General features: G+C 35.4%; 2 protein-coding genes across 6 annotated transcripts; both read right to left on the bottom strand.

Moving 5' to 3' along the window:
* Positions 1-239: 239 nt before the first annotated feature.
* Positions 240-6,515, bottom strand: LOC104887678 (septin and tuftelin-interacting protein 1 homolog 1). 3 transcript variants are annotated; one of them, XM_010672377.4, is made up of 3 exons: positions 3,647-6,515; positions 887-1,099; positions 240-769 (listed from the first exon to the last, which is right to left on the bottom strand). In XM_010672377.4, exon 1 carries the CDS (start codon positions 6,230-6,232, stop codon positions 3,656-3,658), a length of 2,577 nt encoding a protein of 858 aa, XP_010670679.1. In that variant the 5' UTR covers positions 6,233-6,515; the 3' UTR covers positions 240-769; positions 887-1,099; positions 3,647-3,655. The 3 variants fall into 3 exon arrangements, with proteins under 3 accessions (XP_010670679.1, XP_010670680.1, XP_010670678.1); XM_010672378.4 differs by having other exon boundaries at positions 240-779; positions 887-1,037; XM_010672376.4 differs by having other exon boundaries at positions 887-1,037.
* A 7,969-nt stretch (positions 6,516-14,484) lies between these two features.
* LOC104887679 (tRNA (cytosine(38)-C(5))-methyltransferase 2) lies at positions 14,485-20,549 on the bottom strand. 3 transcript variants are annotated; one of them, XM_010672381.4, is made up of 10 exons: positions 20,352-20,548; positions 20,157-20,267; positions 17,441-17,534; positions 17,241-17,359; positions 17,039-17,161; positions 16,223-16,574; positions 16,035-16,114; positions 15,287-15,352; positions 15,139-15,203; positions 14,485-14,894 (listed from the first exon to the last, which is right to left on the bottom strand). In XM_010672381.4, the coding sequence occupies exons 1-10, from the start codon at positions 20,436-20,438 to the stop codon at positions 14,807-14,809; spliced, it is 1,185 nt and encodes a 394-aa protein (XP_010670683.2). In that variant the 5' UTR covers positions 20,439-20,548; the 3' UTR covers positions 14,485-14,806. The 3 variants fall into 3 exon arrangements, with proteins under 3 accessions (XP_010670683.2, XP_010670682.2, XP_048494097.1); XM_010672380.3 differs by having other exon boundaries at positions 16,035-16,129; positions 20,352-20,546; XM_048638140.2 differs by lacking the exons at positions 14,485-14,894; positions 15,287-15,352 and having other exon boundaries at positions 15,203-15,229; positions 16,035-16,129; positions 20,352-20,549.
* Between the last annotated feature and the right edge of the window lie 2,147 nt (positions 20,550-22,696).

Below are 22,696 nucleotides of genomic sequence, written 5' to 3'. Positions count from 1 at the left end.
TACATCACCCGAGTTCCATCTCTTTCTCTCTATATGGAGAGCCGACCAGCCTTTAGTTTCGTTGCTCTACGAACGGACGAACCCAACCCCCTTATAAAATTAATTCTTGATATAAATCTAACAATATACTCTCTCTAATCCAAAGTGTTGCATTAACCTCAAAACCTTAGTTAAAAGGTGAATTCGGTGATGTAAAAATATTTTTCATCAATTCACAACATACTTTGAGAAAATTCATGGTCACAATTCGACCTCAAAAGGCAAACAACCACTTAATTAGAAACTCGATAAACATTCATGAGTTCATCATCACATATTGTCCACCTATTAGATCAATTATAGTCGATCTCGGACTTCCAGATCTATTAGAACGAAAGATTCTCGAAACAGAGAGAACATCAGATAAATGCATTCGGAAGCAGAAAGAAGCAACCCCTTTCACTATATATATTTCCAGTAAGCGCAATGGAGTGTAGCAGAATCTGCAATGCTGTCTGCTGTCCAAAGTGCCAAAAGTGCCAAAAGTGCCAAAATAGAAGTACTTATAAGAGATCTCCAAGGGCGTTCCCAGAAAACTGGCCAAGCCGAACCTCAGGCAGTCACACCAGCAGGCAGCATCTATCGATGTTCATTTCACCAATATGACATAAGAGCAGACTCGACATCAGCAAGTGGCTGACCAGCATACAGAGCTTCAACTCTCCCTTCCTCAAAGTAGCAGATATGCCTTACCAGCGGTTTAAAGAGGAGTTCAAATGTTACTGGGTTTCTGCAAACAGCTAAATTAAAGTATTAAACTACAGCAAATACAGGTAAAGGAATGTCTCATTAGTTATAATGATTTCATTACAAAATCAAAGGCTAAATCAAAGTGTATAAGCTTTACCTTCATCGACAGTGGAGTGAAGGCAGATCCATCACAGCTGATTCCAATAACTGAAGTCTTGAAAAGCAACAGCATAGACGTAGAATGACTGAATCTCAGCATCAGTGTAAAAACCAATGACCCTAGATCAACCATACTGGAGATTTAAGTTCTGCAGTCAAAGTTTACAAACAGAATCACAAGTTTAAGGTTTCCAACATCGCGTATATGTTCCTGCAATTGATAGGAACAGTGCTTTACTGAAAACAGGATAAAACCAAGAGGGGGAGGGGGGGGGGGGGTTTGATCGTGAACCAAGAGTAGGATATCTGGATTCCTGCACATCCACTTAAACTAAATTGGATATAGATCAAAAATCTTCATATCGAAAAAAACTAAAATCCTGAACCAGAATTTAAACTCAAAAAGATATCAAAGTTTACTAACCCCTAAACACAGATCTCAACTTAATTTGAAAAGGAACAACAAGCTCATCTCTTGTCAAAGATTTACATAAACCAACCTCCTTGCCATTCCAAGAGTAAATTTCTACACTGTAACCATCTCAAAAAGTTCACCCACTTGATCTAGGCATAAAATGACTTGAAATATAGAACTGTGACAACCATCTTAGAACTATCACAAGGTTAAACTTCTTCCCTTCAGGAGCTGAAGTACTCCCTTCTCTTATGAAGCTGTTGTATACTTGAAGCAAATTAAAGCCACAGGAGACCATCATGATTTCATGGACGTATTCGTTTGCTTGACAATGGACATACACATAACAGATACATAACAGCGTGAGAATTCAATGACGTTCAGATAGCCTTTGGCATTTCAGCATCACTTTCTTCAATGAGAAATTTCCTGCAGTGTCCCTCAAGTTAAGGGAAATAGCTCTATAAAGGCCTGGTAATCCCTCTGGGGCTCCTGAAGTTGTTTATTAGCCAAAATACCCTTACTAATGATAGTTAGGCTAAAACCATTAGTTGTTTATAACTTTTCTCTTCTCTCTCTTGAGTCTTGACAATGGCAACAAAAATATCTTCTCTTTCTTTAGTCTTTTCTCGCTCTAATTCACATTAAAATTCTAATCTGACTCAAACCCCTAAATAAAACACAAATGCAACCCACCATAAATCCAACTCCTCAATAAGTAAAAGCAAACATAGAGGAGGGTTTTTTTTCCAAAAGCAGAATACTAACAAATCTTTTTTCTAAACAATCTTAGCCTCCTCTAAGCTTGTTGCAAATTTTCTCTATCGATTTGGACAGCTTATTCAGTACATTCAGATTAACATCTGTATCCTTTGCTCACTCCTTTGGTCAGATTTTATAATGCAAATTAGGGATTTAGACCATTTACTTGCACAATGACAATACCAAACAAGAGAACAAGACAATCAACTTTAGCAATTACCACATTTTAAATCCACTTTAGTTACCAGTTGAACAACAAATCCATGACTACAATATCTTGATTCTCTATAATACACACAACACTAGAAACATCACAATTAGTCATCTACTTGCAAGTTGCAAAAAATCACCAAGAAATCCCCAAAACGAACCTTCTTCCCTGAAAGGAAAACAGGAATAAAGGGTTTTCTAACAGACCATATAAGTCTAAATACTTATATTTGATACACCAACTATTCAAAACACCTTAATTTAAGAACCAATCCGCTCATATAAAATGCCTTAGGTTTGCCCAGATGAAATAAGCTAGCACTTTTCCTTATACCTTTTTACTAGTTCCATATATTAACATGCAGCAAATATTATCCTTACAAAATGTACTCCAATGTACTCTCAGACTCAGCAAACCATACATCACAGCTACACGGCGCCTAATTCTTTGAACATCGATAGAGGATGTAAAGAACTGAAACAGATTTCCACAAGATTCAATTCCAATACCTTTATGTTAAAATAACTGAGTAGTTCCAATAACCACAAAAATCAATCCTAATACCTCAAGTAACTAAATCATTTAACTAGAGTGAGCAACTCAAATATTATGTCCCTCCATACAACACTTGACAGTAACTCAGCTTGCTGTACAAAGCCCATTTCCAACCCAATTTATCAAGCTCTTTAAGAGCTTTGCTTATTATATCAAATACCTACAAATATACAATATGCACATATGACATACCACAACCACTAACAGTCATCAGCTACATAAACTGAGATGTGATACACATGCATAGACATGGACACATGGTATATAAACCTCCATTTCTATTTAAAGAAAAAAAAGCTCCCCTATTAATGGAGGTTGAACATAATAAAATCCCAAGGCAATCTCACAACGCTTTTTCTAAAACAAGAAAATATAAAACAAGCTATTAGAGGTTTGGTCTCATAGCTATAACTTAATGGAATCTGTTATTACATAATAGAACACCTAGATGATTTGAGCTAAAAAACTCCTCCAAACTGTCATACAGCTATAGAATTGGACTCGAGACAATATATTAGTTGCAATGTTGATATTATGCCAAAGAAATCTAATCTATTATATGAACTTTCACAAATCACAACAAAGTAGATAACTGCCCTCTGCACACTACCGATTCGATTAATGGAAAGACAATGGTAAATGGCAGATTGAAACGGTGACGATAAAGGGAAAAAGAAAGTTAAAAAAGAGATCGTCTGATGATTTTTAATTTTTCTAATTCAAGAACATGTTATAAAAACTAAAAGATCACACATCTTTGTTTTTTGTTCCACATAAAATATCTGATACAACTACCAAAAAAGAGAAGCGAGTACCAGCCTAGCTCAGCGCCGTCTCGGACCAGAAATGTTTTGCATCTGTACCAGTTGGTCAAGAGTAACCAAAGGCCATTCCTCCTGGACTTGAGCCCAGATCTTTTGATGCAAGGAATCCATAATAATGCTTACGCTGCCAAAGCCATATACTTGGTGATGGTTGTGGAATCTCCCAGGTTTAGGCTTAAAGAGCAAGCCTTGCTGCTGTGCATAAGCCTCAATAAGTTCTTTCAAATTCTTAGTTGCCCCATCTGCTTCCTGAGTGGCTCTCAATTGAGCCTCATATTGCCTTTGCTCCTGCACCCTCAAATAGCTAATGTTTTCTTTCACCCCAGGCTGAACCACATGCGCACCTTCGGCAGCCTGTCTCATCATTTCCAGGCCTTGATCAAGGAGCTGCCGAATACGTTCGTTGGCCAAAAGTTCAGCAGGAAAAACCTCTTTCCATCCAAGGTACCATTGCGTAACCTCTTCAAAGTTTGGACTACTACGAAGCCAGTGGAGCAAAACTTGCTGCCATTTGCTGAAGAAGTGTAATTCCAGTAGGCTAACCATATGATGTATGGGAACTGCAGAAGCCCAAGTCATGACCCAGTAAAACTGATCAAGTTTCTGATTAACAGGATTGACTTGAAATTCCTTCATCACATCTACCAACTTGGGGAGGATGGATCGGGCAATAAGTTGTTCCCAACTTGCAGCATCAAATACTGTCTTCCAAGGTGATAATATAGTATAGGCAGACATATCACTAGGATGCCATTTATAGAGAACAGTTCCTAATTTAATACGGATAGCTTGATAGAGAGTCTCCAACTTCTGTCCAAGCAAGGGAAGCCAGGGATGCACCCAGACATGAATTGGTATTGTTTCCCTACAAGGTTCCCAAGATTGCACAGCTTCGGACAACTTAGGCATCACAATCATATCAAGCAGTAACTGTAGCACAGAAGATGGAAGCAGCCTCTCCCATAATTCGAGAAAGCGAAGCATAGGCTCAGGATCTCTGGCCTGCCATGTGTTTATACCAGCTATTCTGACAGCAGGAAATACTACTTCAGCCACCAATTGCGAATACGGGGCTGATGCATCCTCAAAAATGTCATGATCCTCATCTCCCTGCAACAAACCTTTCCACAGAGCTATGACATCCAGTCCATGAGATGGGTTCTGAAGTGGATCCCATCCTTGGAATACCCTAATCAGCAGAGGAAGAGCAAATGAAGACGCGATGCAAGATAAGTTACCGAGTTTATATTCCTCAGGAAACCTCCTCTGGAGGTCCCCAAAAGAGTTTGCAAGGGATTTCAAAGTCAACCTCCCCGAGGTATGCTCCTCCTCAACATTGTCCAAAACCTGCAATACCTCTTCCATAGAGTGAATCTGCTTCTTTTGACGTGCAGCGTCTATTTGGAGCATTTCCTTCTCCTTCTGCAACGCAACAACAGTCTCTCGCTCATTCCTCAAATCCCTGTCCATCTTCTGGATGTTAAGCTCTGCCAAGTCTACTATCAATCTGATATTGTGCTGCAGCTCTGGCATTGGAATATCACTTTCCCTAGCCTTCTCCTCCGCATTCAGATTTTCCAAATTCGTTAGCACCCGAACCTGAGGCCCCCTCATATCTACCACCTTCTGAAGTACCAATTCTGGACCTTGTGCCTCCGCCTTCATAGCCAACAACTCCTCCGGAGTAATAACATTCTCATTCTTCTTAACTCGACTTCGAGCTTGTTTCTTCCAAAGTTTTTCCTCCCTCTTCAAAGACACTTGCTTCTCCTCTAATTCAGGAGGTGGAGGCACATCAACCAAGCTTGGCAAGTTCTTGCTCTCCTGATAATCATTAAACCCCATTCCCATATTCTTCGGCCTCAATTTCGCTTCGATAGGAGCAACGATACCTTGCTCATTCTTCCCCAACCCACCACCTTTATACCCCATCTTCTCTAACAACTTCATCCCTATCCCTTTCGTATGCCTCTCAAAACCCCCCACATTCCCTCCTAACACATCCGAACCTCTCTTCGCCTTTCCTGACTGAGACTTACTATCTCCAAAACCCAATTTCGACTTCTCACGCCGCTTTTCTGCCCCCTCCTTGATCTTCTTCCCAAAACCACTTGGCAAGAATGATTGGTCATCATCTTCCTCCCTCGAATTATCATCAGTCATCTTACCCCCTAAAGATTTCTCCCCCGAATTACTCGAACCCAAACCACTACCCAAACCAGCTCTGACACTCGGCCCGGCACCTAGCCCGAGCCCAGGCTTAAACCCATCAGCACCATGCTCCTGAACTTCCTGATTAGGGTTTGAAACACCAGAAGATTGAAAATTTACGGGTTTCGAGTAATCAGCTTTTGTAATGATTCCCCCTTTTCTCTTCTTCTTCTTTTTCCCAGAAAAGGGGTCATCATCCATATCAGAATCTGAGCTACCAGATGCAAATACACCATATAATATATCATCCTTAGATTGAACTGCCTTTTCTTTACGTTTTTTGAAAAAAAATTCATTCCCAATATACTGACCTCCCTCAAAGTCATTATCTAGCCCGAATTTTTCCATTTCTTGATAATCGTCCATTTTAGAGAAAAAAACAACAGAAACTGAAGACAAATCGCAGAAGAGAAAGAGAGAGACGAACCTAGTGAAGAGAAAATAAAGCAGAACGAGCGCAGCGCAGGCCCCTCTATTCTCTGGAGAGTGGAGAGACTTCCAATTTCAAAGGCAGAGAAGAAGGAAGGCAATACTTTTGGTTCCTTTTCCAGGAAAAAGAAGAAGAGGAGAAAAGGGAGAGCGCAGGCAGGACCCCTCTATTCTCTGGAGTCGGGAGACTTGGAGAGTGGAGATAGCGCTAGCGACAGCGTCCGTTCATCTCGGAGATGTACAAACTGTATATGTTTAAGTAATACTACCTCTGTTTTTTTTAGTTGCAACGATTTGACATAAAGTAGAAAGAAAAAATATCTAATCATTGCAACTAAAAAAAACAGATGTAGTATCTTTATAACCATCCGAACAAAAAGAAAGCAACATCTTTATAAAAAAAGGGTTTGTTTTAGACGGGATAAAATTGAACTGAAATAAATTATTATTATTATTTTAAATAAAATTGTATTAAAAAAATTAATTATTTCAAGAAACTCAGTTTTATGTAGAAGTGGTCTCTTACCTCACAACAAGAAGAATATATAACACATATAATAGTATTATGTTGAAAAAAATTCAATTAACAAAACTAATTCAAGGAAATCAATTTTACTGAGAAAACAATTTCCTATCTCACACAACACTTTTTTCAATAAGTCAAATAATTAAACATAAGAGACTGGTTTTGGACGATCAATGATTTGCTATGTTTAAGAGATGAGTTAGGAACCTTAGCCGATATCCTATAGATGGTCTCCTTGGCTTTTTTTATTTAGGGTGCGTTCTCCTCAACTTAAAAAATTTAGTTTCAGATCCAATAAGTTCAGATAAGTTGCAATAAGGTCCAATCACGACAATAAGTTCCAATCAGGTCTAATAATGTCCAATAACTCTCAATCAGGTGTAATAAGTTCCAATCAGGTTTAATAAGGTCCAATAAGCTTCAATCAGGTCTAATCATGTCCAATAAGGTCCAAATAGTTAATGTTCAATAAATATTGGTATTATTGTCCATTATTTTATTATTCATAATTTCATATCACTATTAGCTGATTATGTTATTATTAGAATTTTAATTAAAGTACCACAATGATTATATAGTATTATACTTGTTATTATTAAAAAAATTCATATGTGCCAATTTTAACTTGTTAGCAATAAATGTTAATCAACTTTTAATTTTCTACTAGTGCTTTATGAATCAAAACAAGACTATTAGATATATTAGTGGTGAAAGTTATGTATAGGCAAATATATAAATAGTAAAAAAAATTTATTAAATTAATTATCATAAGAGATAATTAATAATTAATATTTTAAAGGACGAATTTTAATATTATTACTTCATAATAAATTTTGAGGGGTAGTATTTACGTTAGGGGTAATAATTATGTTATTAATGGTCAATTTTTTGTCTAATAAGGTCAAATAAGTTAAAGTCTAATAAGTTTCAATCAAGTCCAATAAGGTCTAATAAGTTTCAATCAGAACCAATAAGGTCTAATAAATTTCAATCAAGGCCAATAAGGTCTAATAAATTTCAATCAGGTCAATAAGTTCCAATAATTTCCAATAAATTTCAATCAGGTTCAATCAGGTCCAATAAGTTGAATCAGGTCCAATCAGGTTTAATAAGTTCTAATAAGTTCAGTTCACGTTCAATAAGTTCAGTTCAGATAAGTTCAGCACCAATAAGTTGAAGAAAACACACCCTTAATGCCTTCTAAAAAAAAAGGTTTGACTATATAAGAGTGGGAGTATGAGGTGAAATTAAAGGATGAAATAATCATAAAATTACAGCTGAATTTTTTTTTTTTTGGAGAAAATCAATGAGGAACTTAACTCGGCCAAATACGCATTAAGGGGATTAGTTCCTCAAGAAATGAGAAGAATTTCCAATGGCTCTTTTGTTTTCATGGAACTTTTTTTCTATTGTGTTGTATTATCTAAACTAATATAATGTCTTGTTCTATTTGATTTTTTTGTTGCACCTAAATTAGAGAATGTAAGGAATCTTTATAATGACTAATATATGAAGAAATTGACATTTTAGCTTAATTGTTTGCTCAATGCAATTCATAACACTTATAGGCAAACATTGATCATAATATTCAATCATACATCAAAGCACAATACCATCACCCAAAGGTTTTCAAAATACTAGTGTGCTAAATAATCAGTGAGCAACCCACAAGGCTTCCAAACTACTGCAAAAAGGTCAAAAAACAAAAACTAAGCTACTGTTATATATAGCTATTGTAAATGATAACACCAAACAGATAAGCTACTTTTTCTTTTTTTTGTTGCCCACCCGGTTCACCGGAGCTTTGCTCCGACTACATCCGAGTCTGACCCGGGTCGCACACCTAGCTTTGGTGGGTGAGTCTGCCAACAAGAGTTTCTGCATACGGTGAGACTCGAACTCGAGACCTTCCTTAAGCGACATCAAGCTGCTTACCACTTGAGCCAACTCAAAAAAAAAAAAAAAAAAAAAAAAAAAAAAAACAGATAAGCTACTGAGTGGGGTGATGGACATTGGATGTTTGATTTGATTGTGAGCATGGAGCTTCCTGGTGAGGCAATGATCCAGTGGCTGCAAAAAACAATGTTATGCTACATTAATATGATAACAGAGACAGTAAACATAACAAGATAAAAAGATGACTTGCATCAACTACAAGGCTACCTTCATATGTAGAAAAAACACCAACACCTGTTGGTATTTGATTCCTATCAAGTCTATTGCACCATTACTCGCTCTCCTTCCTATGTCATTGCCTCCCTTTCCTCTTCCACTATGTACAATTGATCTTCCACCACCACCTGTTGACCCAATTCCACCTACAATCATCCTTCAATTCATTCCCAACTAACTTGGTTGTGCTGTTGTAGAATGATCAGGGGTTAATGTTGTTGTAGATGTGGTGTTCCCGACTGGTGCACTACTTGTTGAAGTTATACTTCTAGGTGGTTGCCCATCGTTTCTAGACCTTTCCCTTGGCCTTTTTTGGAGGTGGTGCAGAAGGAGTAGCAGTGTCTTTATTAGGGCACTTCCTCTTGTTGTGTCCCTTCTGTTGACATAGGTCACAAGTAAAGATGATCATGGTTCGGGTTGGGCCGTGTCTTAAAAGAATTGTTTGTTGGTCGGGTCGGGCCAAACTGATCGAGCTGAGTTGATCAGCTCTAGCCACATGTTATTTTCATGCTCAACCTTCTTAATACAATAGGTTTTAGCCCCGTTCCTGACATTTTATGGACCCTAGGCGAAGCGTGAGAAATGGCCCCCTTTAACTTTAATTTTAATGATATGAATATATTTCAATAGAAGACCCAAAAAAAATTATTCAACATAACATGTCTAAAAACATTTGTGTTCGTTTTCTTTTCTTCCTTTTTCATAACCAGATTGATGTCTTTTAGGTAACATTATATGAATAAAGAGTTGAGAATATAGAACTATGTCACTTGTTTATTGCGCTGTAAAACAATAAAAGAGGCTCGAATTTAATTTGCAGCATCAATTGTAGAGATAATGAAAATCTAGAAATTTATTTTAGATCAAATTCATCTAAAAAAATTACTCAAAAAAAAACCCTTTCAAAAAAAAAATTCATCTAAAAAAAAGGAATATTTAGCAAAAACACACAAAAACTTCCCCATTTCACTGGAGACGAAGACATGAAGTACTCAAAATTATCTGCCAAATTTAGAACTTCTCCGAGAGATAGCGCCATAGGGGAGCAGCATTTGAATAGAGAAAAACCCAAATTTTGCCAAAGTATCGAAATTTTGAACCCAACAATTGTGAGAAAATAGTCATTTATGGGGAAAATCATCTTCAGCTGTGAAAATCGATTAGAGATAACTGATTGATCGAGGATGGAAATAGAGAACGAAAATATCAAAGAGTTTATGATTTTCAGAATATAAAAGCCTAAAAAAAGTGATTGAGTTTAAGAATTTAATTAAATCTTGAAAATTTTCCAAAATTTAAAATTGGAGAAGATGAAATGACTTTTGAGATTTTTGAGGAGTAGGGAATTGAATGGAGGATGTTATTAATGAAGGAAGGTTGAAGAAGATCATATTGAGTTACACACCGTACGAGCGACAAAGCGTCTTTTCTTTTAAATTGCAAGTTTTATCTTTTTTTTTAAAATACAACTTTTAATGAATTTGGACTTCTTTTCCTTGGATCCCGAATAGGCGCCCTCTTGTCTAGCCCCAGGGACGGGCCCGGTAGGTTTCTTGGGATCGTCATAAGAATTTTTCCTCCTATTTTTTTCTAGGTCTCCCTGGACCTATTTTAATAGGAGGGACTATTTGAGAATCCACCCTTAGCCAATGTCTTTCACCATCATAATATGGAATTGACACTGCAACCAAATAGTGCATGAGGCTCTTAAACATCTACACGTTGCATGAGAATTGTTGAGACAACATGCAAAAAGGCCTAAACATTCAAACAAATAGGATAACAAGATGAAACTTGGATAAAATGAAACATATGTTTACAGGATGTTCATCAGACAAGATTACAAGATTACAACTCCATCATCATCTACAACAGCCCATGCAATAGGAAACATTTACTCATTCCCATCTCTTCCCACAACAAATAACAATTTCAAATAATCTTCCTACATGCTTGAAACCAACCCACCTTCAACCCTTCAAAATAGGTGAATAGTCTCTGAAATACAGGTGGACTATTAATTATGCTAACATCAGTCACAACATCCAATATGGTCCCTAGGCTGCTTGCTTGCAGTACATGTATGTTAGAAATGATCATGGGCCGGAGAGGGTCATCCCTAAAAAAAATAGTCCCTTGGTTGGGTCGGGCTAGGCCAAAATTTTGTGCCCAAAACTCGTTATTTTAGGTCAAAATTGAGTCGGGCTGAAATTTAGGCTAAAAAGTCATTTTAAACTTGCCCAAAACCTGTTCCAAATCCCCAAAAATCGGGTCGGGTTGGATCAGACTTGAAACCGGGCCAGGAAATATAAAGCCGGTGAAAACTTCGGGTCGAGCTCATTTGATCAGCTCTGATGTTTGTACGACACAATTAGGGATAGCGATGGGGCGGGTCAAGTAGGAGACTCGCCCCATCCCCACCCACTGGGGCGGGGATGGGGCTAGGTTTGGTGGGGATGGGGATTAAAATCGTACCCGCAATGGGTGGTGTAGCGGGTGTGGATTTTATACTATACCTGCCTTATCCCCGTCTGCCCTATCCCCGCCTGCGTCGCATATTTATTATTAAAATTCTATTTATATACTTATATTATTAATAATTTTATCTTGCAAAATATAAATATGTGGGTATGATGCGGGTACAAAACGGGTGAGGGTACCCATACTGATGGTGGGCGGGATGAAGTGGGTCCGAAGGCGGGTACCCATGCGGATGATGAGGCGGATGGGTTTAACTACGTAATTGATGGGGCGGAGATGGGTCTGGAATTTTCCCCCACAATGGGTGATGGGAGAGGGGATGAGAATTTTATGCTGGTATGGGTGTGGAGGTACCATTCTTCGTACCCTCCCGGCCCAATTGCCATCGCTAGGCACAATCTTCCTGTAATGGTCAAGCATACTCCCATGTAGCAACTTGTGGGTTGCATATTTAGCTTTGACAAAATTCATTTCGACCACAACCTTAAACCTCTATTAATGGTCTCTATGATCACTTAAGCTTCCCAATGAGACCTAAACTTGAATATTTCTAAGAACTAAGTAGCAATGCAACTGGATTTCAATTGACTGTTCTTTGTCATGTTCCTAGAGCAAGTGTATATTTCCTTAACAGTTGCATCAACAAATGTCTCCCTCCTACTGTCCCCGGCAGCATATAAGTAAAAAGGGCATCCTTTTAAGCAATAAATTCCAATTTGTTGTTGGTTATTCTTAATACTTAAACCAACACCTATGTTCCTTCCTTGATAAATTACATATTTAGCAACAACTTGTTTGAAGTCATGTTTGGAAGGAAATCTCTAACAACCTTCCATGTGAACTTGGAAAAGTTTTTGTTAACGCTCACCAACACTGTCTTCTCCTTTTCCTTTCCTCTAAAGCCATATCTTCATCATTACTGGTATAGGGTGTTAGGATTTCGTCATCACTCCCCTCATAGCCATTGTAAGGGTTAGATGTTCCTTCCCCTCCTTCGTTTGTTGGTTGATTTATCCCTTTTTCCGACCTTTGAAGCCTTATGTGCCTCTTTTTGAATTAAGTTGATAAGCTATCTCCTCGAGCTTTTTATTGCATGTTTTAACCTTCTCCCTAACATTCAACTTCTCAGGTCTTCTTTTTGGGAATGGCTTTGTGGAATAGGTGAATGAGTGGGAACAAAAACTTATAAGGTCCTCTCAATATAACATAAATAAATGTCAACACACCTATTTTTTAGGGCAAGTGCACCCATCTTTAACACCTTGCATCATGATAAACATGCTTTAATCTAGTGTGTAAAGGAAGTTCATACATCAAGTAAAAATTCCATAAAATTTCTCATACACATTTCTTTCCTCTAAGTACCAGTGGCACAATTCATCAAGATCTACTCTAAATGTTCTTATCTCTCCACCTTTATCACCATATCACCCTTTTTATCAGTCTTAGGGTGCGTTCTGTTCAACTTAAAAAATTAAGTTTCAGGTCCAATAAGTTCGGATAAGTTCAGATAAGTTGCAATAAGGTCTAATAAGGGCAATAAGTTCCAATAAGGTCCAATAAGTTCCAATCAGGTGCAATAAATTTCAATCAGGTGCAATAAGTTCCAATCAGGTCTAATAAGGTCCAATAAGTTCCAATCAGGTCTAATAAGGTCCAATAATGTCCAAATAGTCAATGTTTAATAAACATTTGTATTATTGTTCATTATTTTGTTATTCATAATTTCATATCACTATTAGCTGATTATGTTATTATTAGAATTTTAATTAAAGTACCACAATATATTATATAGTATTATACTTGTATTAGTGTCTATTATTTTATTATTTATTTGTATGTCTATTATTTTATTATTTATTTATATTATGTCTATTATTTTATTATTCATATTACTATTAGCTGATTATGTTATTATTAGAATTTTTTATTAAAGTACCACAATGTATAGTATTATACTTGTATTATTGTCTATTATTTGATTATTCATATTGCTATTAAATAATATTATAATTATGGTCAAATAATTAAGGTTAACAATAATAATAATAATTATAATTACAATATTTTGCAATTTGTCTTTAAATAACTAAAGATAACATGTTTTCGTTACTAATAACAATGAAAGATATAAAATTTTGATTTTCTACTAGTGTCTTATAAAACCAAAACAAAACTATTAGATATATTAGTGGTGAAAGTTATGTATAGGCAAATATATAAATAGTAAATTTTTTTGTTAAATAATTAACATAAGAGATAATTAATAATCATTATTTTTTAAAGGACGAATTATAATAATTATTACTCCATAAAAAAATTTGAGGGGTAGTATTACGTTAGTGGTAATATTTATGTTATTCATGGTCAATGTTTTTGTCTAATAAGGTCAAATAAGTTTCAATCAGGTCCAATAAGGTCTAATAAGTTTCAATCAGGTCCAATAAGGTCTAATAAGTTTCCATCAGGGCCAGTAAGGTCTAATAAGTTTCAATAAGGTCAATAAGTTCCAATAAGGTCCAATAAGTTCCAATCAGGTCCAATAAGTTGAATCAGGTCCAATCAGGTTTAATAAATTCCAATAAGTTCAGTTCAGGTTCAATAAATTCAGTTCAGATAAGTTCCAATAAGTTCAAGTCCAATAAGTTGAATAGAACGCACCCTTAAAACCACCACCATGGCAAATTTTTTAAGGTGACATTATCCATCTCAGCAGTAAATTAACTGGAAAATCTAGAAGGGAAAACAATCATTTAATGAGTTATAACCTTTTCAACAGATTGAAGGTGACTTCACTGTAAGAACTTTGACTACTAAGTTTGTATTATTAGAGAATAACCAAAAGGTTAGCTTATTACTTGCAAATGTGAAAAAGATTGTATTATTAAGACTCAAAAAATCCTCTAAACTTTTCCTCCAATTTTTCCCAAAATGGAAAAGTTAAAAGTGAAAAGGACGTGACTTCTCTTTGTAGGTAGAGTATGATTTCCAAATTGTATAAATGATAAGGTTGAGCAAATTCATCTTTTTCATGTAAATAACTAGCGCTTACAAAATTGGATTACATGATTCACTGTTAAAAAGGATCACAATGTCATGGGAAGCAGAACGAAACATGTAGTTTTGATGACTCACAAGAACGAAAATTTGACATGCTTCAGCCAATCAAGTATGCACAAAAAATAGGCACCACAAGCACAAATGTCTCGATCATGGTAATCTAAAACGTTCTTGCATTCTTTCACTCGTAAGTCGTTGTCTGTTTCCATCTCCCATACAGACGGTGGATGATGCAGATAGTACAAATTGCTGGTGTGGCACTTCATTGTTAATCATCGAGATTGCTCAAGCTCAGTAAATAGGTATTTGATGAGGGGAGCTACAACTGCTATGCTTAAACTGTTACCAAGCAGTGCGTAACTGCAGAATGTCACAGCAGAAGTTTCAAATAGTTGAAGATTAGAGACAACAGCAGGTTGTATAATGCAAGATACACATTTAATCATTTATAGAATATGCATAGATTAACACTAACAGTTGAGATTTAAGACAAGTAATATTCCTTTGTGAAACATAAAGCAGCAGATTATAGACACCCATTCCAATATTACTTAATTCAGTAGCATACCAAAACTAACTAAACACAGAAAGATAAATAACATACCGTTGTCTAAGGCTTACATGCTCGGGAAAGGAAAACTCCTTTGGGAATGAATGCAGATTAGCCACCTAGTAACACCATTGATATATCACCCCTAAATCCATTGGAAAAAAAAAAAAAAAGAGAATTAAATGTGTCATAGGAAACAAACCTCTCTCGGGGTGAAATATCTAAGGCCTTGGTCCTTCAATGGTGATGATTTACCCTTCATCTTAGGCTGTATGATGGTAAATACTAATTAGTACAAATCAATAGCAACCATGGGGACAGGCACTGCTCCAATTGTCTAAGTTGTCATCAATTATATAAAGCATGGAAGCAATTCTGCAGAGGCCGACCATCTAAAATAACTTGATCTTCCATGGCCTTTTGTCATCGCATGCAAAACAGATATACTGTAGAGCTAAATGCAGATAACAATTAAAATCCAAATTTTAACTAAAAGAAAAAAGTACGATCATGAGTCCCACGCATATTAACTAGAATTCCAGTTCAAAGTGAAACAAATGACAGGAATACTAAAAATATGCCAAAATAAATGATTAATATTCACTTAATCAAAATGCAAGACTAGCTAAGATAAAAAAAAAAAAAAAAAAAACTAATGATACTAATCTAGTTGTTAAGATCATTGATGGGCACAACTTTACAACATGAATCTGCATATCAAGTAAAATCCATTTCAACTAGTGACTAAATTATCCTTTAACCAAAACACTGAAGTACCTTCAGATAGCAACAACAAAGCGAAATTAGCTACTAGCATAACACATGTTCTTTCACTTGAGGACAAGAAGAGATATTTTTAAACACCAATATACAAGATATAGATATTAAAATAATATCCAGATACACAGGCATATATATAACAAATCAGCATGTGTTCACAGAAGACATACTTGGATGGTTGCTAAAAGGGAGCCAGTACCCTTGACATAACGATAATAGCTCTTTGTAAAACAACAGCATCGCTTAGAATCTGGATATACAACATCTTTAACCATGTAAGGAATGTACTGATACGGTGGTAGAATGTATTTGGAACAATGAAGTAGATGCTATTAATGACAAAGTTAGATAAGGATACCCATTGCACTTCCCCACCTTTCTATCAAGCTCAGTGGAACAATATACTGATCTAACGATTTGCCATCAGATCCAACCTTTTTGTCCCAGATGTGTGTAAATTCAGGGAAAGAAGGGGAACAATTCACATTATCTGAACATCTTGATTCTGGTGCATCTTGATTACTGCAATTGTCAGCTTCAAGAAACATCTGCACAGGCTCACAAAACAGGAGCATACTTTCCCAGCTCTCTGGTAACCGCTCAGGTGCATTGCTTGTCAACTCACCATCATTTCCAAACAACAGCCTTGGTGTGAAAAGCAGTTGGTTATTAAATTTTGAATATTGGAAACATGACGGTTTCCTTTTCGCCTAAACAAGGAAATATATATTTAAACAAATATAATTATATCACCAACACGCTGCTCAACAATTAATAAATGGAAACCAGAAAAAACACATCACCAATTATTCAGTCACATTTCACAACACTAACAATTTAAAAAGGACTCAATGGTCAAGACCATCTAGAAGCCAAGCTATTCTGGAACTAACAATGCCATCTTTCATATTCAAGAAACAAGGAAAATGATTGTCTTAATTAGATCTAGCATTTAAAGGTTTGCACACATGATGTCTATTCCGGCATTTTCATAAGCAAACAAGGAAGATAATGCCCTCTGAAACAGTGAACCCACAGGGCCACAGTTCATTATATTTGTCCTTCTCTCTTTTCCTATACTTAAAGTAAACATGTGCATGAGAGTGTGTTCTCATGCCCGATTTAGAAAGATAGAGAGCAAGAAGAGGGAGAAGAGCAAAGAATAAAAAGGTACCAGACAAAAGTAGCGTGGTCTTGAGTATGGTACTCCAAACTGCAATGGGCTTAAAATGAACTCCTGAGTAAGATAACCTGTTGTTGCCAATACTTCAATCATCTTGTTACGAGTGTTAGATGTCTGCAACAGAAAGGTCAATAAACGATAAGAATTAAGAATTGATTATATAAATGCCCAAATTCAACCCTTTGAAGCATACCTCGAATCCAACAACATTTTCTACAAGAAGCATGAGTGGAGCACTGGACAACTCAGGTATAAGCTCAAGAATGTTGAGGAAGGAAAATGCCCGAGCATCACTTGAGTCCTTCTGGAGGCCTTGCATTTATATTATTCAGACAACAGTCAGGCACAATTTGAATAGAAAGCAGCACATTAATCAAATAATAGATCATCCACCTTGTCTCGTATAAGGTTGGCATGGCGGAGAGAGGAGCCAAGCATGTGCTTTATATTTATCAAGATCAGCCACACTCAAACTTTGAATGTTACCCTGTGGAGAAGAGGGAGTCCCAATTCACTACTAACCAGCGACAATATCCAACATATCATATTTATGATGCATGGAGCACAAAGGATAGAACAAACTATTTAAAAAGGAAGAGTTTTTGAATCACGAAATAGACATCTCAATCAGAAAGATGAAGTAGTGAAGAGCATTGCAGCTGAATGCAGCATGTCGTAAGACAGAATCTTGTAACTCCAAAATGTTTCTGGGCCTGTATTTTCTGAATACATCATCTTCTTTAATATGTCCAACAAAAGTAGCTAAAGTTTTCGTTGATTATGATGACAATAAACTCCCTGATTTTTATACGCGTCATAAATTTCTTGACTTCTAGCTATAGCTCATACAAATGTTCATTACCACCAGTCCCTATATAGTATTTACACTTTCTTTTTGGATGTCCCAAAGTTATCAATTTATGTTCCTTGCAATCAAAAATTCTATCCAAATGTTCGAAAAACCACATTACATGCAACTAACACAACTGGTCTAAACAGGTATATTTCCATAGATTAGAAATTTTCAGCTTTTACAAAAAGAACAATTGCTCGTACCCATGGCTCAATAATTGAATATTCCAATAAGAGGACTTCAAATATTAAGCAAGAAGTACACCCGACACGAATATTGCACAATACTAACTACTAAGGCCCTCTTCTTTTGGACTTATTTTCAGTTTCGTTTAGTTCCTCGTAGTTCAGTTCGATTTCTCCGATCCAAAAGAACAGGGCCTAATACTCAGAAGTGTGTGCAATCAGTGACGGATCCAGGATTTTCCAAATGGTGGTTCACAACCAATTACCAATCAAATATTAAAATCAATTTTTTTCATCAAAAGTACTTTATAATAAATTTCATCCCAAAAGTAAAAGAAAATAAATAATTAGGACACTTCTCAAATTAAGACCTGAAAACAAACAACCATAACAATTAAAATTGTACTTTTATTTTTCAATTAATTAATTTTCAAGAAAAAAATAATAAAATCCTACTTTGCATATTGGAACAAAACATAAATGAGTAATTAGGAATCTGCAATTATAGCAAGCACTGTGATTTAGCATTTGCGTTTTGAGTATACCTCCACCAGCAGAGGACAAGCTTAGGCATTATTTATGACAAAAAAAGAATCAGGTAAGGAAGCTAGCAAGTTCCAAACTATGAAATCGTAGATATCTAAAAAGTCAAAGCTAATGAGTTTACTCGCTTCATGTCTTTTTTTTTTATTATTCTACTCCATAAACTTAAAGAAAAAGTCGCAAATATCCTCAGAGGTTGTTTGTACACAGTACATATACTTCTACACTAAAATTAGAAATTAGAGTATCTCCTAACAACAAAGGAAATTAACAATTAGAGTATACCTCCGCTACTATTCACTGTAGAGGAATTGAGGAAGGCGTGAATTTATAGGTATAACTTACATGTGAACTCTTCATCCACAAACAATTAGCACTCCTACTAGCTCAATAACAAGAATGAAATATACTTCCAAACCACCAACTTTTTTTTTTTTTTTGACAGGTCCAAACCACCAACTTTATTTACATTATAAACACCTCTTTCTAGAATATTTTTTATTATAGAATATTACTATGAGTGGAGTCCATAATTGCAAATAAAATTGTTTATATATGCTAGATCTACAACAGAATTAGTATAACTTGCAAAGTCGCAATATATCTGAATGAAATTGGTGAACCCTGAAGACTTTATATAGTTAGTCTTAAACACTCTTAGGCTCCGTTTGGTAGGGCGTAAAACGTTTTCCCGGAAAACTGTTTTCCTCTATTTTGAGGTTTACATTGTTTGGTTGGCAAAAGAGTGTAAAACCATTTTCGCTTGGGGTAAAATTACTCTCCCAAGGATGGAAAACCATTTTCCTTTCAAAATGAAGGGAAAACTATTTTCCTTCTTTCTCTTGTACACTCCTCTCACTACCTCCTTACTTTCCCTTTCATTTTCCTTTCATTTCATCATTTTTTTTACATTGAACCAAACAACGGAAAAATAAATTTGGAATTGTGTTTTTCATTGTAAATTGTTTTCCATGAAAACCATTTTACACTGAAAATATTTTACGCCCTACCAAACGGGGCCTCAGAATTACAAAAGCATAAATCACGAACATTGTATGAACAAAATAAAGCAACGAAAATGAAATTATCACCTAAACCCTAGCCCACCAATCGACGAGCCACACGAGCTCAAGCCACAACAATTCAGCCACACAGTAGCAGCAGAGGATTTGAGGATTAAGGAAGGCGTCTCGAAATTCAGGGCGAAAAGAATGGTTAAAATCTGGATTTTAAAGCATTGTTTGGTAGAAAAAGTTGAGTAATGTGGGGAATAGCTTAAACCTATTACTGATTTTTCATTCTTCTACGCACACTAATTGGGGATTATAACGGTAAGATGTAAGAATGAGGGTTGTTAACAATTTCAGCAGAGAGAAGAGCGTTGGTGTTGTGAGGAAAAGAGAAGGGGAAATTAAAAAAAAAAAATGCAATCAAAGTTAGATCAGAAACAGATCAATTTAGAAAGAAAAAACAAAAAATTAATCAAAACAAAAATTTCCCACAAATTACAAGAACTCAATAGGAGTACCTGATATGGGCGATGCCCAAAATTGTGCTGGTAAACATCATTTGCAATATCATTGATTTCAAAAGCTTGTACCACTTCTGCGTTAACCCCAGCTTTCATGAGAGAATATCTCTGTATATCAAAATTATAAGGTGTTAGTAAAAGGGAAGAAGATGAAAAAGGTGTTATAGAGGAGAGAGAAAGAAGGAGAGATACCATGCCACCGATGCCACTGTAGAATTCGAGGACTTTAATAGGCTCAATTTCATGGCTATTTCTGCTAAAACCCTCCACCTCCTCCATTGATGAAATTTTCACCACTAAAGTTCTGGGGAGGAACTAAAATGTCTTATATTTTTTTTCTTAACGAGGGACTATCACTATGCCGTGAGATTCATAACTTGTGACTTTAAAAGTCCAAATAAAAGTGATTTGGCCCCGTACAATTATCCTTGAAAAGCTATGGTATCTTAATACAACTAAGGACATGTTTGGCAAAACTAGCGGTTCTAGTAGCTGTTAGCGGTAGCTGTTGGGGGTAGCTGCTAGCTGTCTACTAGTAGTTGTCAGCGGTCAGTGATTAAATCAGTTGTTTAATTAGAAGTGTTTGGCAAAAGTAGCTGTTGGAATAGTAAAAGATAAAAAAAAATTAGTTAATAATTCTACCTTATGCTAATATATAGCGTTTATTTGCTAGACTGCTACCTCTAAATCTGAAACGTTACTTGTAGTAACGTTCCACAACCGCTACTCATAATCTACTCCAACTGCTACCCGCTACTACAACCATAACCTTACTAAACATTCATAATTTTCTTAAGTAGCGTTTCAATCTTGTCCAACCGCTAACCGCTACCACAAACGCTAGTATTAATTATACTTATGTTTTAATGACATAGCTCATGATATACTTCTGAAAACTTTTAGATATCTTTGCATTGTTCACGGCAATCCCCAAATATGCAAAATTGCAAGATGAAGATTTCAAATCTACAACCCAAAAGAACTAATTGGATATTTTTCAAAATGAAATTAAGCATATTTAGTAGATCTACATAATAATGTATATTATACATACTTCCTTCGTCTTAAATTATTTTAACATTATGGCTTTTACATGTGCGAAGTTACAACTTTATATAGTTATATTTTTTGTTATCTATGAGAAAATGTGAAAAAATTATCTTTTCAAAATATGTATTATTGAAAGAAAGCTTGTAACTTTTGAATAATAATATTTCTTTTATAAATTTGTGTAATAAATATGGCAAGAAGTGATTATACATATTACAAATGTTCAAGGATTACAACTATTTAATGTTCAGGGATTACAACTGTTTAATGTTCAAGGATTACAAATGAGACGGAGGGAGTATTTTGTTTTGCTGAAATCTTGAAATTCTTAACTTGTTGCACATAAGTTTTTTTTTTTTAGGAGTATTTCGTAAAATAACCGATGTTTTATTCTATACAACCGGGTTGCATCATCTTTAATTATAGATATTTGTTGTATGAAGAAGAACTTTACCAATGAAGATTATACATTTGAGGCTGCCTTATAATGGTGCAAAGATAAAGCAATAACATTTTGAGTTTTGTCAATATTGCTGGTCAATGTCTTGGTTGTTCCTATCACCATTATATTGTCTAAGTATACACTAATATCGGTAGTCAAGTGATTGATCCTTAAAAAATTTCATTACGTCCATAATCGTATAAATTTCGCGTTGCGTAGGAGATTGATGTTGTTTCTTTATGGTGTTAAGAGAAATAACAAAGTGAATATAAATACTGATTATTTTTATTTCCATATTATTAGTATATCTATAGTTTAGCAAGTATGATATGAATTTTTTTCAAATAATAAACAAGGCTAGCCAAAAAATTTCAACACTAAAATCAAAATATTTCAAAATTTGTAATAGTAAAGCAGTGGGTGGGATAATAAAGCAACACAAAAAAAAAAAAAAAAAAAACTAACAAAAGCTAATTATACAAACACATTTCTCAATCACTTGAAATCGGTTTAAATATATCATTAAGATTATCTCGAAATAATCTACAATCATAACTATCGTGGGAAGATCATTCATCTTTTTTAGAGGAAAAACTTAGTTATGATCATGATCTTCCTAAACTTGTTCCACACCAAATACACTTTCAATCCAACTACAACTCACATTTTGCAAAATATAAGGAACAAACAAATCCTAATTTTTCAATCATGAACCAATTAATTGGGAAGGTCATTCATAATTTAAATTGTTATTATATGATTTTTTTTTTCAAGGTCAAAATAATATTCTAATTCTTTCTTTTAATCAAATGATGGTCTAAATTAGGGGGTGAAAGTTTTTCGGATAAAATCCAAAATCCAATATCCAATCAAATCCAATCCGAGTTAGTAATTTGGATCGGATTCGAACTGTGTTTCGGATTAGATTCAAATTGAGATTCTTTTTTTAAATTTGATTTTTCGATCGGATTGGATTGAGGGTAATTGGATCAAAAAATCCAATATAACCGAATAATAATATGCCTTGTATTATGTATCTTGATTG

This window comes from Beta vulgaris, chromosome 2, assembly GCF_026745355.1.
Source record: "Beta vulgaris subsp. vulgaris cultivar EL10 chromosome 2, EL10.2, whole genome shotgun sequence".
NCBI lineage: Eukaryota > Viridiplantae > Streptophyta > Magnoliopsida > Caryophyllales > Amaranthaceae > Beta > Beta vulgaris.
The sequence above is the reverse complement of the archived record's forward strand: the minus strand, read 5'-3'. Positions and strand labels throughout refer to the sequence as shown.